We start from the raw sequence: 18,716 nt of genomic DNA on the forward strand, positions 1-18,716 counted from the left end.
GCGGGGCTCCGCCGGCACGTGACCGGGCCCGCGGGGAAGGGGCGGGGCGCCCGGCTGCGGGCCCGCGTCACGTGAGGGCGGAAGGCGGGCGGCCGTTGGCGGAGCGGGCGGGTCACGTGGGGCGCCGTGGCCCCGCCCCCCCTCCGCGCGGAGGTCCGAATCTCGTCCCGCGCGCGCCTTTCTGCCCGCCTGGCTCGCGCTCCTGTCAGGCGGCCGCGATCGCGCGGGCGGCGGCGGCGGGGCCGCTCCATGGCGCCAGCGCGCGCCTCCCGCCGCGGCTGAGGGCTCCGCTCCCCGCCAGCGCCCGGGGCATGGTGGGCAGGGTCGCCGTGGCCGCGGCGGCCGCCTCCCTCCCCGGGAAAGACGGCGACGCTCAGGTGGGGTCGCGGAGGCGGGCCGGGGCGCCGCGCAGCGGGGGGGGGGAGAGGGGGCTGGCGGCGGCCGCGGGGGTGCAGCGGGGCGGCCTGCGCGGAGGGCGCCTCTTTGTCGTTCGCGCCTGACACAGCGCGGCGGGGGGGGGCGGAAAACGCCGCCTGGGCGCTGCGAGGCGGGTGCCCGGCGCCGCGCCCTTTCTCGCAGCCTGACGGTGGGCGCTCGGGAGCGCTGCCAAGCCCCCGGGCCAGGCTGTCATGAAATGCCTCTTGGGGCGCCTCGGCGGAGTCCCCGGTAGCTTTGGGAAGAAGCGTTTTCAGTTTCAGACGACGCGATTATAGGAGAGTTCAGTTTTTAATAAACTAGGAGAGTTATAATAGTCTTTGTGAGCCGACTTTCTTGGAGCCATAGAATCACAGGCGGGTTTGGGTTGGAAGGGACCTTAAAAATCATCCAGTCCCAACCCCCTGCCCCGGGCAGGGCCACCTTCCACCAGCCCAGGTTGCCCAAAGCCCCGTCCAACCTGGCCTTGAACCCTGCCAGGGAGGGGGCAGCCACAGCTGCTCTGGGCAACCTGGGCCAGGGCCTCACCCCCCTCACAGGGAGGAATTTCTGCCTTTGTACAAATAAATTCTCTTTTATGGTTTGAATTACAATATAAGATCTGAATTCTCTTGTATTAATTTCTTTAAGAATTTAAAAGGTATAGTTTCTTCTTAAGATACGTTAGGTGATTACAGTAGGATCATACATCTTTAAGTGCTGTTGGAATTCCCTGTTGAGTGCTCTGCAGTTGCTGTGGTGAACATTTTGAGGTAGCCAATATGTAGATCATCTGAACTGAGACAGTCTGTTTGAACTCTAGTGTTATGAAGTCTCTGCTGAGATGTTCTGAAAACCTTGTGGTCACTTTCAGTTTTGGCAGTCTCAGAGTTTCAGAACAGGATTTTTATTTATTTGAAACAGCAGAATTTTATTTCAAGCTAAGATGGCTTTTGCAAGATACAAGGGGATAAAGCTGATGTGCACAAGTCTTAGTGCATCAACATGAGTTTTTTATCCTCTGAAAAAGTACTACTGTTACTAATGTATACTGCAGATACTGTACTGCTTTATATTACTAAGTCATCTAAAGTTTTTAAAAACTAAGGTTGATGTTGAACTTTTTTGTAGCCATGCAAGAAACGGCGAGAGGAAGATAATTCTGTGAAAACAATCACAAGATATTTTTCACCATTAGCAAAACCAGTGGATAAAGTGTTGTCACTGCCAAAACCCAACAATATATTGGATTATTTTAAAAAGACATCAGTAACTGAAAAAGCTACATTACCAGTTGTAGCTGGAAAAAATAAAACACCGTTGGATGCTGATGACAAAGACTGTAGGTCACCTTTTAAACCACGTTTAAAGCGGAAGAGGAAGGGGAAGAGAGTTAATTTAAATAATAAGCTAAGACAGATGAAAGAATCTATGAATGAACATGAAATAGAAATTAGTAGTGATGACAGCAGAGAAACAACAGGACTGAAACAAGACAGTAATGATTTTATTGCTACTTGTACTTTAGTTGACCAAAAATGTGCAAGAGAATTAGCAAAAGATAATGTTCAAAGAGAGAACTTCTCAGATTCTGTCATGTACGAAAAAACCACAAAGAAAGGTGGTTGTGAAATAAATGGAACAAAAAATAGGATAAGAAAACCAAGGAAAAGGAAGCGCAAAGTAGATATGGATTTGTCTGAAAGTTTTTCATCTGAAAACCAGCTGAATGAGAAGTGTAAAAAGGAAATTGAAGATAAGAAGACTATGGTATCACCTACAAGAGCTGAGTGTAATGCTACTATTAGTGACTCCAGTTTTGAAGCTCATATGGATGATAAGACATCAGAGGTAAATAATAGTATAATAACGGTGTCATTTGAGGACTTCTTGAAGAGTCAGGAAGAAAATTATATCAGTCATGTTGAAGAAGATGCAAAGTCAGCAATGGACAATTCTGCTACAGCAAATGAAATGGACAAAAATGATAGTATTGGTGACCCAGAAAAGTGTGAGGAATCTCAACAGCTACCACTTAGAACAGTAACTGTCCTTGCACAAGTTCACTCCATTCCCCCCAAATTAGCTCCATTACATAAGAAGCAAAAGGGCTCTAGGAAAATAGCTTCCATTTTCTTGAAGCAGAAGGAGTGCGTACAGGAAAAAGAAAGTAGCTCACCCTTTTTGGACAGTGAACAAACTGAGCAGGTTACTCAGAAAAGAAAATCTAATGTAGTTATTGAGGAAGAAGAATTGGAGTTAGCTGTACTAGAGACTGCAGGGTCCGATTGTTTGAAGCCAAAATGTACTCTGGAAGAAAGGCATCAGTTTATGAAGGCGTTTAAGCAGCCAACATCAGATGTGGTAAAAAGTGGAGTTAAAAAGGCACCCGGAAAACAAAAGCAAACCTTTGGAAAGTCTTCAAAAGAAAAAGGAGGACCCGAAGATGACACTGCTTCAAATAAAGGATTAGAAAGTGGAGTACCAGAAGATCAGGTGGACAAATATGCACCTTCTAATCCTGAAAACAATAGAACTAAAACCAAAAGACCTAAAAAGTTTCAGAAGAAAGGAAACAGAAGAAGGAAGGCTTCAGAAACTAAAGAAAATAATGTCTCAAATAGTAGTAATTATAATGAAGATGAGGATTCAGGAACTAACGTTCTTACTCAGGAAAACACCTTAGATGTAAGTATTTCATCGAGTCCAAAAGTGAGTAAGTTAAGGAGGAGTTTAAGGCAGAAGAAAATCAAAACACCAAAAGATGTTACACCTAAAAAACCCAGGATTAGAAATACCTTTTCTGAAGATGAATTAAGTGACTGTCCTTTACAGACTTCTACACCAAAAGCAAGCAAGCAATCCTTGAAGAAAAGTAATGTGTATAAAGCAGAGGTGATTACCGTGCCCTTTGAAGGAAACAGCCCAATAAGGTGAAGATTTTAGATATTTTTCTTTCTGCATTTTGTTTCCCTGCAAGTATTTTAAGAGTAAGACATAATTATAAATTGATTGGAATGCATACCAAAGCTGCATGAATACTGATTGTGGTGCATAATAATACAGAAGAATCAAAGCTGATTATAGCACATTATATGCAAGCACATTATAATGTGTTTGCACTAAAGACATTAGAAAAAACAAACAAAAAAACCCCAACCACCAACTGGGGGGTTGCTTCTGTTTGCAGCACTGTATTTTTAAACACTTTTGAAAAGGAGACTGAGAATAACATTTCACTTTATTAAAAAGTAATAATTTCTTACTACTTTTTTTCCTAATTAGAATGAGGTTTACACGTATCGGTGCAACTACAAAATCAAATAAAACTGAAACAATGAAAAATGAAGAGTTTCACTCCAAAAATATAAAGGTAATTTATGTAATAAGTTTGTGGTTTTGTGTTCTGTCATTTGTTATATGCACATTCAGTATTGTGTAAGAGTTTAATGTAATACAATATGACAGTTCTCAGATGCCCTATAGAAAGAGACTATTGCTGTGATTTATGATAGAGATAGTTTCTTTTACAGCTATTGTAGCTTAGATTTGAAAATAGGTTTTATTAGCATACATCTACTTTTCATAACGTAACAGAAAAATCCAGTAAAATAGTATGCTCACGTTGTGCAGGTTCTCAGGATGGGACATAGTGTTTGGGCACAGCAGAACACCTTATGCTTAAGAATGTCACTGCCCATGTTTCATTTGTTCTGTGGACAAATTGGAGGATGCCCTTCTAGGGCTCTCACTCCCTTTTGAAAAGTATTTATATCACATTGGTTTACTCTTCCTTTTCATCCTTTCATTTTCTTTTTGATACAAATAACTTTTTTATTTAAATTACATGCTTTTATGAATGTGAAAAATTATATTAATATGTGAAATACTTATATGTGAATATATTGCTATTGATTGGGGGGTATTTTGGTTCTTTTGTACTTTGTTAGCAGATAAGCTCTACTTCTAAAAATATATCCAAAGCGAAACAGCTGATTGAAAAAGCAAAGGCTATACGGCATAATAGATCAAAGGTTAATGAAGACTCACCAGCTCCTGTGAGGCGCTCATCTCGACAGCGAGCTCTTGTTGAAAAGAAAAAATCACAGGAAAATGAAGTAAGCCTGTGTACTTTGTAGGGGAAAAATGTATTTTGAATGTTTTGTGATTCATTTGAGCAACAAAACGTTTCTTATCTTGCAAAAATTTCTTTTAAAGAATCAGATAAGGTAGATTTCTATGCAATGGTATGGTAAATGTCAAATAGCAAAGCAACTGCCAGGCACAGACTGGAAAGCTCATCCTCACACAGATCTATCACATGCAGCAGATGCTCACACTTTAGAAGTGACTGTTTCTCTTTCCTGATGGACAGCAAGGTGTCTGTTTCAAATGTGTATGTTTCAGACATTTGAATTTAGATGAGATTGAATTTTAATTCCAGCCTTCATTTATATATTGGAATTTATTTTTTTTTCCTGTGTAAATGGTAATAAAAGGATTGTATAATCTTCAAATTATTTTCTAACTTCTGAGCTCTCAAGCACTTTCTTCAGTTTTCTCAGTACTGATCACTAAATTGTATTGTTGATAAAGGACGAAAAGTTGTTTCCTTTCTTATTTTATATGCTTGCCTTCTAGGAATTGGTAATAATTTTAGATTCAGGACTGAGTAATGCCACTACTACAGTGCAGAATGTGAAGCAAAAAAATCTTCGGAGCTTGAATGATGTTTTGGGGAAAAAGTCTAGAAACTTGAAGGTTGCGAAGAACTCAAATGGTAATTGCATTTTACAGAATCTATGTAATGTTGATTACAGTTATTGACTATTATAACTTTATTTTATAAAGCTGTCTTTGCAGTACATTAATCTTCTGATTTTTTTATATAGTGTTTCAATATATATCTTTTTATCACATGAGTTAATACTGCAGAGATTATTTGCATGTGCGGCTTTGATTTTTTTCTTCATTCAAGGAAAATACATTTGTCTGAAAAACAGCCAATAGCATATCATGTTTTGTTGTCTTCTAATTTAAGGATTTTTAAAAAATATTACGGAAAATAATGTCTGTAGTGGTGAAGTAACTAGAAATAAAACTGTGATGAATTTTGTTAAAATACTCATCTTTCACTTAAGGAGATTCCCTGATGTTATTAAATGGAACCTATAGATAGTGAACAGAGAAGCAAGGTTAGAATCCTGTATCAGTGCTAATCTAATCTTTTTTTTTTTTTTTTTTTTCTTTTTAAAGGAAAACTGGGATATGCACCTTCCTTCCTAGGCAGAAATGCTCAAAGCTCTGCAGGTGAACCAATTGTGGTCTTTGATGAAAGCAGGTCAGTTTTCAAGATTGCAGTCACTTAAGAATCAAAATATATTTCAAGGTTACTTTAACATTCTCTCATTTTACTAATTTAAATACACATTGAAATGGGATATAAACGATCATGTGTTTTATACTGACCAATATGTTAATCTGCTTGCAAAATTTGGGGGTTTTTCGTAGGGAGTGGATTCCTCTAGCCATTGTTGAGCCATTTTAGATGGTTGAAAATGTAGTTGAGTGATTAAAAATAAATCCTAAATTGCATATAGAAATAAAAAAACAAAGATGATTCTTTTACAGTTAAAATGTCTAACACAAAATTTTAAATTAAATGTAAACTTACTAAATTTAAATTAATTTTAGCAGTTCTCCCAGACTACATCTAATTCAAGTGTATAAGTGAATGTGATTAAATTCTATTGTAAGCCTTACATAGTTGGTAGTTCAAATGATTTTTTTTTTTTCATTTCTATTTTCATTAAAGCCAAGATGCATCTGAAAATTCTCAAGACGATGATCAGTTCAGAGCAAAACGTGAATTCCTGATGAGTGGATTGCCAGAGTCACTGAAAAGGCAGATTGCAAAGAAAGCAGCAGCAATGGAAGCCTACTCTCTTGCAAGTTTATGTTTTAAGACTGTTGTCCATGTACAGCAGAAGGATGACTGTAAGCTTTTGTTCAGCCATTGTGTAAATGTATATAATATTTTCTAGTAAATCTGTGCAGAAAAGAAACTTGAACAGCAGAACTTACTCTTGTGACTGGAGTTATTGGTAGTTCCCTCTTGTTTTTTGTCACAGTAAGAAAACAAATCTTCCAGTGAGGTGTTTATAGATACACAATTTACAAATTAAATCGATGCTAAAATAATGTATATATTTATGGGTGGGGATGCAAAATCCTTAATATTTAGTCCAAAAAGTTAGTTTTTCAAGTTCCAGTTCAGAGAATAAAGATCGTGTTGGACTGACTGGGGCAGAAACCATTTCCTTCTGACAAAGGCAAAATATTTCTCCAAAGAGAAAAGAACAGCCCATTTCTTTTCACTAAGTGAGTGAGCGTGCTACAATGTTATTATGAAAGGGCGTGACAGAATAGCAGAAAGTAGAATAGCACTTGACAGAATGTATATTTGCAAACCAACCAATAAACAAACAAAATCCTTAGTGAGCATCTGTCCTACAGAGACCCAGTGGGGCACGGGTTGTTACCTAGAGCAAAAAGAGCCCAGGAGCAACTTACTGGAGTAATGGTGTATGCAAAAATGTGCAGATGTGGGAGGTGAAATTCATAAAGATAAAAAGTTGATACAGTGTAAGTTAAATAAGTTTGGCTTTGATATAATAAAGCTGTAGTTAAAAGAGCATTTGTTCTTATTTACTGTGGGATGGTTTTGTCTGTGACTGTATCTCTGCTTTGTTAACAAGTTTCCTGTTTTGTTTTTGGTGGGGGTTCTTTTGTAGGTTATCCAATGTGGAAATTAAAGTCACCATCGTGTCCTCTATTAACTAAGCTAAGGGAACTGAGTACTGAAGTCACTAACGTCACAAAAATCACTCTCTCACTTGGTGAATTTTCCACTGTGAATTCAAAACTAACTGGAAACCGTTCCACACCCGTGGTTAGTACTTAAAAAGAGGGGTTTGTGTTACAAGAAAAATGAAAAAAAAAATTTTGTTACTTGTTAGAACTTCTGTTGTTTTAAAAAATCCTATAGTTTGAAACTCTGTCAGTCCTGGATGTTTTTTTTCTCTTGTTTGTGATTTATGCATTCTGCATCATAACATTAGACAATTCTCAAGGCTTTCTGCTAATGGCTGGGTTTAACAAGGCAGCTATCAAATTAAATTATGCAAAATCATCATTGTTCTGTGAAATATTTTTTGAGTAATAATTTGTGTGTGTGTGTGTGTGTGTGTGTGTGTTACAGCTTTCTGGCCACCGACCAGTTTTTCCTGATACATTCAGAAAAGATTTACTAGATGAGATCATGTCTTTCAATTCTCAATTTCCTGCAAGAAAATACTTCTACAAGTTGCTGAAAAAGCAAACGGAACAGCTGGGGTTTGAAAACCATGTACAAGGTTAGTATTCTACGTAGGGAAAAAGAAACACACACGCATTCCCTCTGGCATAAAAAGTCGACTTGGAATTTCCAGAAATGTTTCAGTGAATGAATACTGGTTTTGGAAATAAATTCATCCTACATTTTAGGTAATTTTGACCAAATTCTTCAAATAGGACTTAAACAAACGTAGGGTTGTAATGGACATAGATTGAAATTCTAAAAGGATGTAATTTTTTTTTTTTTCTTAGAAAACAGAGATGTCACTGCAAGTTCTGAGGTAAATCAGAAACATTCTGACAATTGGAAGGAAACGAAGAGGAAAAGGAAAGAAACAGAAGACCATAAATCAAAAAGAAGAAAACAACTTGAAGGTACAGAGACTGAAACAAAATCCAGAGTTCCCAGGAACCTTATTTCCCCCATATCTGGAGAAAAACAAGCAGAGGCAGGACAAGCAAGACATTTGGGAAAAACCAAGACTCGGAAGCAAGATGTTATGCCAGAAGACACTGAATATTTATCAGAGTCAAATGCACTTTCAGGTAACTGCTCCTCCTGTCCGATTATAGTTCTCTGCAGAGGAAATGTATAATGTATGTCAGCCTTCCACTGCGATGCAAAAATCCTGTCTATTCTTAATATTCTCTTCTGATCAACTCTTTTGCATTAAGATTTAAAACTGGCTATTTTTCCTGTAGGAGTTGAAAAGGAAGACATGCTCTGGACAGAAAAATATCAGCCTCAAGATTCCAGTGAACTTGTAGGGAACAAGAAAGAAATTGAAAGGCTACACAGGTCAGAAGTGAGAGCATGGAGCCATTCTTAAAATAACTCAAAACATCCTGTTACTTGATTATGCTCAAAGAAGCAAAGTCAGTTATTTTATACTATCCTTGAACACTTACAGGGTCTGTGTTTTTGGCCGTTGTTTTGGTACTTCCAAAAAGTTGTGGAAACATGTTGTCAGTTGGTGTGAAAGATCTTTTGATTATAGTTTCTTTTTAAGTAATAACCTCAGTAGTTTGTATAGTATAGTACAAAACAAAAACACACATGAAATGCTACATTAGGCTGTGGGATAGAATGAAATACTTAAGTAGCTAATGCCCTTATAATTTTAGTAGGAATTTTTTTTGTCAGGTCATTTAAGCTTAAACACTATGAGGAGTAGCAGCTGATCAGTACTTGTTTGTATTTCCCTACAAGCGTGCGTGATCCTGATCTTGATGTAGTGCCTCTGCTTTTGACAGTAATTTAGTGCACAAGTCCATCTAATACATTGTGCTCTTGGTTAAATTTTCTGAACGGGTTTCAATGTTGTGGCTCTTACTCAGAACTTAAAGACCCATCTGACAACACTAAACTATGAATGATAAAGCATTTTCCACAGTTTAAGTAGTTCAGTAAATGACCTGGTTTTATACCAATCAAATACTAGAATGGAGAATGAAGAAGGAATCTTTTTTTACAAAAGAATCAAACCTTGAACAATTTTACTTTTTAATCTGAAAGGACTTGATACATTTTTGAGAGGCATAAAAAGTGGCTGATGTCCCCTAGTTTTATGTTCTGTTCCATCTGATTTTGATTCACTTTATTCAACATTATTAATTAATATTATTAATAATAATATTAATAATAATTAATTACTATTAATCAATTATTTGATTAATTTTTGTCCTGTTCCTTCCTTTTATAGTTGGTTAAAAGAATGGAAAAAAAGAGCTGACTGGGAAGAAAAAAGAAATCAGAAAGGGGAAAAGGAGGACAAAGAGCATCAAGGTGCTGATAGAATTAAAAATAATATATACATATATATATATATATATATATATATATATATATATATATATATATCTTCCCTTTGAAGTTGGCATAAAACTGACATGAATTGGTAATGATTTGAACGGTCCTTTCTTTTCTTTTAAATAATTCTACAGATTCTTTGGACAGCCTTGACTTTAAAGATAGTAAATCTGATTTTGAGGAGGAGATTAGCCTTTGCAATACAGTTCTGATAACTGGCCCACCAGGAGTAGGGAAAACTGCTGCAGTGTATGCCTGTGCTCAGGAGCTCGGTTTTAAGGTCTGTGGAGTCCTTTCCTCACTGCTATTTTTCTTACTTCTAACTAGTGATCTGAAAGCAATCGTAATACAAGATACCTAATTTTATTTAATATAAATTAAATACCATTGCAGATATTTGAAGTCAACGCCTCTTGCCAGCGTAGTGGTAGACAGATACTGTCTCAACTAAAAGAAGCTACTCAGTCTCATCAAGTGGACAAAAAAGGCATTAATGCACATAAGCCTTGTTTTTTTAACAGTTATAGCAGTACCAAGTCACCAAGTAAGTTTCAGGGTTATATCTGGGGGTTTTGTGTGGGGTTTTTGTTTTGTTTCAAGGAACTGAGTTCCCAAAATAATTTTTAGACATCATTTGTTTAAAAAGGATAGCAAATTTCAGCTTATCTGGCCATAATAATAAATACTGTGTTGGTTAATGCAGTCACATACCAAATTAAATAATGACTTTATCAAAATGACTGGCTCTTGATTATCTTAAGTTATTTCTGTAGTGGTGGAGTAAGTGCTATGGCACTTGAAGAGAAAGCATTCCCTGTAACAGAAGAGTAAAATCAGCAGAAATCACCACAGTAAACCTGTCCTGTACCAGATACAAAAATGGATTTGATCTACATTTGCCTGAGAAATGTCGGTTTGAGATTACATTTCCAGCTTAAATTTAATATAAAACATGTCTTGCAGAAAAAATGTATTCTCCAAAGAAAGTTATTTCACCAAGAAAACCTCCACTGTCACCAAAAGGAGCAGGATTAAAACGAAGCTTACCCCCTAAAACACTGGCAAACTATTTCAAAATTTCTTCCAAACGCAAAGGTAATGATGGAGCAGTGACATCTCAAGAAAAAAACAAAGGTAGGCATTGTTATTTAATAATTGGTTACTGCTATGGAGCTACTAATAGTGTGGAGCACTACTGTGGAGCTGTGTGGACAAGAGTAGAGCAGACTTACTACACTCTAACTGCTGTCGAGAGTTAGTTAAGTGTACCTGTGGTGCACTGTCTAGGAAGTAGTCACTACTCTGTGTTACAGGAGAGTTAACTAGCGTGCAGACAGTCTGGAGTTCAGTGGGCTTTCCTTAGTTGTTTGAGTTTGGTTCTTTTTTTCAGACCATTTAGGTAAGAGAAGATAAATTAAAAACCATCTCTAGAAAAATACACCTTTATATTACCTCAGTGCCTCTTTCAGGTTGGTGTGGAATGGTCATTGTGCTAGGTGGTATATGTATATCAAAATAACTGCCACAGAATTAAGAGGTCTTGCAAAGCCAATAAATGTTTGATTGCAGACTGTGGATTTTAATACATAGAAGGGCACACTGAAATCTTTGAGTCTGTTAACATTGGAAAGTATATTTCCAAATGTTTCATGGGCTCAGGAAACCTTAAAGGAAACAGTACATTCAGACAACTAATATTTCTGCACAGAGAGTACAAAGGAATGCCATGAGCAAAGTGCTGGACAGAACTGGGGCAGTTGAGTCTAGTCTTTGTCTCTTCAGGCAATCACAGTGCACTGTCTCGAAGGAATTACCATGCCCCCAAGACATCGTAGGTCACAAACAGGTTAGGTGCAGAATTAATTTTACAAATAGTCAGCCCTTCGCCAAACATGGTTGAATTCTCAGCAAATTTGTTGAAATTTTTTTAAAATGAGACATCAGAAAAGGATGGAGGTCAGATTTCTGAGTTTTTGTGTCAGTGTAGATTTTTCTTAAGCAGTTAATACATGGAGTGTTTTTGAAACCAGTGTCTAGAATGCATATTAAATGGTTTCAGTCCTCCTTTGCTTCCTGCTCAATTCTTCACCCATCTGCAGGAAATACTCAGAGTTCACTTGAAGAAAAGAAAGATGCTCAAATTAAATCAATAAACAAAGAACCAGAAGGAGAAGAACACAACAGAAAAAGTGCAACATCTCTCATTCTTTTTGAAGAGGTAAAATCCATATGAAATATATTGATGTGAGCAATATGTCCTTTCACAATGCTTAAAGAATTTAACCTTTTTTTCCCTTCCTCCTTGAGACTTCTGGGTAGATCCAAGTGAACTGCCTGAAGCATGAACAGCCATTGCCCTGTGCATGTTCAGGAACTCAGTGTTAAGTCTAACTCGGTCGTTAACAGCACGACTGCATTCACAGCTTGCAGCTATTGTTGAAGCTTTTCATTTGTTTTCTATAGGTAGATATAATATTTGATGAAGATGCAGGATTTCTAAGTGCAATAAAGACATTCATGGCAACTGCAAAGAGACCTGTAATTCTCACTACCAATGGTGAGTGGTGTTTGTTACACTAATTGGTCTTTTCAGACAGAAGAGCCTCTTTCAATAAGATGGTTTAAATGGTGATGGTTGAACACAGCTCCTAAACATAAAATTAAATGAGTGAAGACTATATAGTGAGTATTTTAGTATTTGAATAGAGATACTGGCTGCTCTAAGGGGTGAAGAAAATAATTGGTTATGAACATAATGTCGTGACAGTTCACTGATGTCTCTCTATATAGATCCAACGTTCAGCTTAATGTTTGATGGCTATTTTGAAGAGATCAACTTTAGAACCCCTTCCTTGGTAAGTCTGTGTTTGGAAATGCGGATATGTGCTAAGCAAGTGTCAGCTAATTTAAGTTTGAAATTTAAATGTTGGTGTAGGTTTATGTTTATCTGATGTAATAGATCTGTTTCATCAGAATACTGATTTTTCAGGTTTTATGCAAAGATGTATAGGATGTATTTATCTTTACATGTGGAATTTTTACTAGCATGGAAGAGTTATTAACAACTTAGTATTTCAGAGAATTACACTAAGAACATCATCACAATTTAGTTTTTAGGATGTCATAAATAATTTCATAGATTATATATCTAATAGTTTTGATGTGAAGGTTGACTATGCCAGTATTGGTTCATTCATTAAAAAGTATAGAAACTATTCTAGAAATATTATGGGTTATTTCTTTAATGTAAACACTAGTATTCTCTATAGCAAATAGTTTTATTTGCAGCTAGGTATTATATGAAAAACCTCAATAAATAAGAATCAGAGAAGATAACTTTTGAGAAGGGCAATTTTTAATGAGAAATTGAAAATCTTTTGGACCACCGGACAATTACAGATTTAAAAGAAAGAAAAACCTTTGAAGCGAGTATAGTTTACTAGAACCTGTTCACAGGTGATGAGATGCAAGGTGTATGTGGTTTCAGGAGCATAAGCAGAGTGTGTGTTTTGTTTGTTTTTAATGAATTGAATTTCTAAACAGAACTCAATTCTCTGACCTGGACTGTTTGGATTTGGTATTCTACTCTTCTGTGGAGGTTTGATGTAACTGCAGTCTACTAAACTAATCTGTATTGAAAGGAAAAATGTATTGCAAGCATAAATAGAATAATTTGCTTTTGTGTGATGTATTGAGTGGTTGGTAAGATTGTTTTCTGTGGTCTTTGTCTAACTTTTGTTTAGATAAATGCTGCTAGCTATCTTCAAGTGCTGTGTCTGGCTGAGAATCTAAGAACAGATGTAAAAGACTTAGCTGCTCTGTTAACCACAAATAACTGTGATATCAGACAAAGTGTTCTCTACTTACAATTTTGGGTTAGAAGTGGAGGTGGATTCTTGAAAGACAAATGTCTGGCCTATCATGGTAGGTTCATTTCATTTAATTTTTTAAAAAATCTCCATCTTAACATTAACTTGATTAAATCAAACCTTTCTTAGACCTGTATGAATAAATAGATGGTAACTTTCTCCAAGACTCCATTTAAACATTTGGGTAGGGTTTGGGGGTGGGGGTTTGGCTACTCCAAAGCCTTGTATGTATGCATAAGGAACTAAAAGTTTGATTTATAAATTCCACCTTTTTATTATCCATCATTATGGTACTTAATTATCTCCCTCCTCTTCTGAGTAGTGAAACTGGGCAGAGCAGGGAGCTAGTAGTAGTTTCCCTTCAACTCAGAGTTTGCAGTTCTTTATCCATTTAGCTGAGTTGTAGGTAATTCACCTAGAAGAAGCAGAACTGAAAAAGGAAAAAAAAAAATAAAAATTGGACAGCTAGCATGCAGGCAGCAGCCCCAAAGGATACAGGAAGAGTGTCCTCAGCCAGCGTGGGGGTGTGAGGTGACAGAGAGAGAACAGTGGGGCATTAAAGGAAGCACGGGCTATTTCAAATGGTTACTTGCAAAGAAAGGAGGGCAGGCAGATTGGTAACACTTAAAGAAATGGGGATGACAAACAGGGATGGGGGTGACTAATTTCAGTTGCTGTATTCATTCAGAACGGCAGCAAGAGGTGGCAGTTACAGTATCCTTTAGAAAAATAATTGAATCAAAGGGGAAAAATCAATTTCATGATGCAGTTGTTTCTTTTCAAATAAAGCATGTTATCTGTCTTTGTGCAGGAGGAGATGAGACAAATAAAGCAGGTGATGTAATCCGTTCTGAAAAGACTACAGATTCGAAGATCGATTTTTCTCAAGCTGATGCATGTCTTCAGGAGTTTCCAAAATGTGATACAGGCTGTGTAGAGACATTGCTTGGCCTTAAGAATATCCTGTTGCCTTCAGAAGATTTGTTTACATTTCTTAAGGTATTTTTGTAGTTGACTAGCTAATACTTTGAATGATTGACAGATATTTGAGTGTAATCGACACTATGTATAGCATCTTCTTAGAAGCAGATTTCTTTGAAAAGGTTTGTTGTAGCAATTAGGTGATTCTGTCCTTATTAAGCAAAATCTGAACTGGGGTTGTCTTCTGTAAGCAAAACACTCAAACACAAAGCCAGGAGTATGAGATTTTATGTAATACCATTTTTATTTTTAAAAAAATTTGAATGTATTAATAAATTTTTCACAATTGTTATTTTACAGCACAAAATCACAACCATGGAGAAATGGAATAAATTGATACAGCTTCTCACAGAATTCCAGATGAAGAAAGTGGATTTTATATATAGTAATCTTGAACTTATTCTTCCCTTACCGGTGCAAGTTCTTTCAAATCAGTCTGAAGCCTCTAACTCCGTAATTGAAAGGACTACTATAGTTTCTTCGAAAAACAGATCTACTAACAGTTGTTGCTCTAGAAAAAGCAGCCCTGGAAAAAAGTCTAAAAAAACAAAGAACCAGAAAAGGCTTGTGATATTGGATGATAGTGAGTTATTTGATACTGGACTGAATTATTCAGCTGAATTCATAACTTTGCCATCAGGTAGTGCTACATCGTGTGCTGAAGTGAATAAAGAGGAATCAAAACTGTTGATGAATAAAGAAGAAAAGGAAATTAAAACTAAAGCCTCAGCAAAAGAGAAGAGGTCTACTGTTGTTTTTCGGTGTCTGAATTCACTGACTGAATTTGTGGAGGACATGTCTTTCTTGGATTGCTGTGTAAACACTAACACCAAGGAACCGCTGGAGTTTTCCAGAGATGAAGGATTTAATTGGACAAATGGCAAAATCAAAAATGGTCTTTGTGATGAATTCAGTATAGAAAATACTGACTGGTGGAGTTCCCAGAGCTGTAGTGAAATAAAGGCAGCTATTGAAGCACTCAGTTTTAACAAATGTTCTGTTAATATTTCACAAAACCTGGAATCCTCTTTGAGTACCAGTAAAACACCTGAAAGTGATGAACTGGAGGGACTTACTTTGCATATTTCAAACACAAGAAATCAGGTATCCTTCAGTCAGTCGGCTGATTCAAGGTAATACTTTGCTTATATGTCTGGAATATAATGCAGTTACTTGTCAAGAAAAGCATTTCACAGGGTGTAGGACTGTGTCAGATTATGTACACATTCATACCAACATGAATGTTGTCGGTATGTCTCAAAGTGCTGGAATATGTTGTTTGCTTTGCTTGTATAAGCTTAAATGAACTGCTTGGCAATCTCGGCAAGCAAAGTGACTTCCCATGTTTGTATATCCTGACTACAATGTTGTTCAGGAATGGCAGCCTTAATCTAGTCTATTTACTTGGAAAACAGACAGACAAACACCACTGACACCCCCAAAAGAATAACAAAAACTAAAGGAATGGCTTTTTCAAGACAGATGGACTGAAATGGATTCTGCAGGTGTTAGACATGCAAATTTTTCATCCACTGCCTGGTCATACAGAGCCTGTATGGAATGCATAGGTGTTGCTTAATGAATTTTTTTGGTAGTAACTTCTGTTAACGAAAAATAGCCTTTAATATTTTATAAAAGATCAAAGAATACACTGCTGCTAGCAAGTGTGGGTATAAAAGGTTGTTTTCAACATAAGTTTTCATATGTGAAACTGGCTTAATAGGTGAATAAAACCTATTCCAGTCTCTGAATAGGAAGGCAGGTTAGACTCTTGACTTCTTGAAGTCAGTACCCAGAGGACCAGTGTCAAAATGGATCTCTCTAACCTGTGACCAAGTCTGGCCAATATACCATGAGTTATACATTCTGGCAAGTACCAGTTGCATGAAGCTTTTTATTTTTGAAGGTCACAGATGCTTTCGGTTACCTGGTCTGACAGATATGCTAAACTTCACAGACATAACTAGATTGTGAAGACCTCCCCAGATTAGACTGCACAGTTAAGCTAAGAGCATTGGCCAAACAAACTCCTGTCCCTCACACTTCTGTCTGAGTGCAGCTTTGTGTTGCTGTGTACGCGGCACACGGTCACAAGTTGCAGGCATCGAGTCCATTGGGATGCAGTTTTGGCTACCAGTATGTTTAACAGAGTTTTAAACCAGTGGATCTGATCTTAAAGGAACAAAATAGGGACTGCACATTCTTGAACAAGAAACAATAAAGCTTCATTTTTCATTTTAGCATTCACAAAAAAGCACAGGAGAGGCTGGCAGTCATCAGAACTGTATTTTCCAGAAGTCCTTCAAACCTGGGTAATAAGCAAGCCAGCATACTTGAATACCTCCCCACTCTTCGCAGTATCTGTAGGTCTGAGAAGCTTAAAGAGCAAGGCAAGACCAAAAGAAGGTAAGTTTTGGTTTTCCTAAATCTTGCTACAACATAGAAGGTAGTTAAGAATTTTAATAAAATATTTTGTCAAATAATTCTGGACTAGAAAGGTGAACATTTGCTTCTCCAAATAATAAAAGTATTGCCTCATATTTAGAAATAACTTTGTCCCTTTATAGTAACTTTTATTTTTCTTTTTATAGGTTCTTGCATTATCTTGAAGGGATTCATCTTGAAATACCCAGACAAATAATAAGTGGTCTGTCTTTGGACTTCCCTTAAAACTGCTAACACCAGAAATGCTTTGTGCCTAATGGTGGTGTTCTCACCACAGTTTGATTTTTTTTTTTTTTTTAATTCTTTTTTTACCACATTATTTTATTGTATATTCAGAGCCATTTGTATATTAAATTTCTATAAGTATTTAAAATAATGTATATATCTATTGTCATGATATTGCTCTCCACAACTGAATGTGGATATGTTTGGTGCTTGTTCAATAAGTACTTTTATAATATTAAATGCCCAAACTAATCAACGGGGACTACTTCATACTGTCTTTCTCTGTAATTTGTGTATCCCATAGCAAGAAATCCTTCTGTAATGGCCAACTGTCACAAATTCCACAGCAAAGTTGCTTTTTTCTGAGGAGACCATTTCATTAAAATAAGCTTGTTTCCTCCTGAATTTGCAGTGAAGTGTTAAATAACTTGGAGTGGGAGGGTGCAGGGAGAGGATGGGAGAAGTTGTCTCGTGTAAAGGACTAAAAACAACTTCACAACAACAGTCTTTACCAAGCACTATGCCTCAATGTACATATATTTGTATACATCCATTTCAGTTTTTACAGCTGTCAGATCTGCATGTTAATCTCCTAAAAAGGTAGAAAAATTATTACTGTAGCTCAAGATGGTCTGAAATTAGGCAAGATTTTGTAAATAACAATTATTCCAGTGTTACTTTGGTTTCAGTAATATTTAACTACTCCTAGTCTTGTATATTGTGTTCTATTTTTATACTTAATTTTGTATTTGACAAGACTTCAGCCCGATTATTTGTGATCGTTTTTATATGACAATAAATTTGTGAGACTTTGCTAAAATTCTGAATATTTCTGTTGTATGAAAAGTAAGACTCCTAAAACTTAATGGTTTGGGTCCATAAAAATTATGTTTAAGGGTTTTTTAACTGGAAATATTTCAACCATGTACTTTTCTGTCTTTGCATGGCAATTGGACTGTTCTCAGACTGAGTCAGACTGGTGCCGTGCATTGGTACTCCACTTACCTCAGTGTCTCTAATAATAAGAAAGGTCGTTTTCTAGTACATTCTGTTCTCATCTTATATTTTTCATGTCTTAAAAGATGTTCAGGTATGGGAAATATTTATGAAAACAGTAAATTATTTTAACTTTCTGCATTGTAGGTAATAATCTTTATAGTTGACGTTTTTTGTAGCCCAGAATTATCAAATAAGAATGGAATCAAGTGCTGGCTGTTAAAATCTTAATGGGTTGTATTGTATCAATGGTCTAAGCAAGTCCTGTACATTTTTGTAAAAATAAATTAAAATTTTACATTTTTGTAAAAGTAAAATTATCTGTTCATTACTTTATAAAGGCAATCTTAGTCTAACTCGATTACAGTGGGGACCTACACAAATTGGAAACAGGCCTTATAAAATATGATTATTTTAGGAAACTTGTGAGTAATTTAAAAGACAAAATAGAAAGCAATGGGAGAAAACTTACTTTTGAAGTCAACTCTCTGGTTCTAATAACTGCCTTAAAATTTTTTTTTCTAGACTCTCCAGGCTGTGGTGTCCAAACGGTAAGTGGAATCAAATCACAGAATACCAGG

General features: G+C 36.8%; 1 protein-coding gene across 1 annotated transcript; it reads left to right on the forward strand.

The window, feature by feature from the left end:
• The first annotated feature begins 273 nt into the window (after positions 1 to 273).
• On the forward strand, positions 274 to 18,337 carry ATAD5 (ATPase family AAA domain containing 5). The gene is made up of 23 exons (XM_074921884.1): positions 274 to 377; positions 1,546 to 3,347; positions 3,700 to 3,787; positions 4,368 to 4,532; positions 5,056 to 5,194; positions 5,671 to 5,755; positions 6,230 to 6,411; positions 7,209 to 7,366; positions 7,676 to 7,829; positions 8,062 to 8,355; positions 8,512 to 8,608; positions 9,513 to 9,595; positions 9,754 to 9,899; positions 10,013 to 10,163; positions 10,583 to 10,753; positions 11,719 to 11,837; positions 12,083 to 12,176; positions 12,410 to 12,474; positions 13,363 to 13,543; positions 14,300 to 14,487; positions 14,770 to 15,602; positions 16,711 to 16,875; positions 17,061 to 18,337. The coding sequence occupies exons 1-23, from the start codon at positions 312 to 314 to the stop codon at positions 17,137 to 17,139; spliced, it is 5,505 nt and encodes a 1,834-aa protein (XP_074777985.1). The 5' UTR covers positions 274 to 311; the 3' UTR covers positions 17,140 to 18,337.
• Positions 18,338 to 18,716: the final 379 nt, after the last annotated feature.

Source organism: Athene noctua, chromosome 18, assembly GCF_965140245.1.
Source record: "Athene noctua chromosome 18, bAthNoc1.hap1.1, whole genome shotgun sequence".
In the NCBI taxonomy this organism is placed as follows: domain Eukaryota; kingdom Metazoa; phylum Chordata; class Aves; order Strigiformes; family Strigidae; genus Athene; species Athene noctua.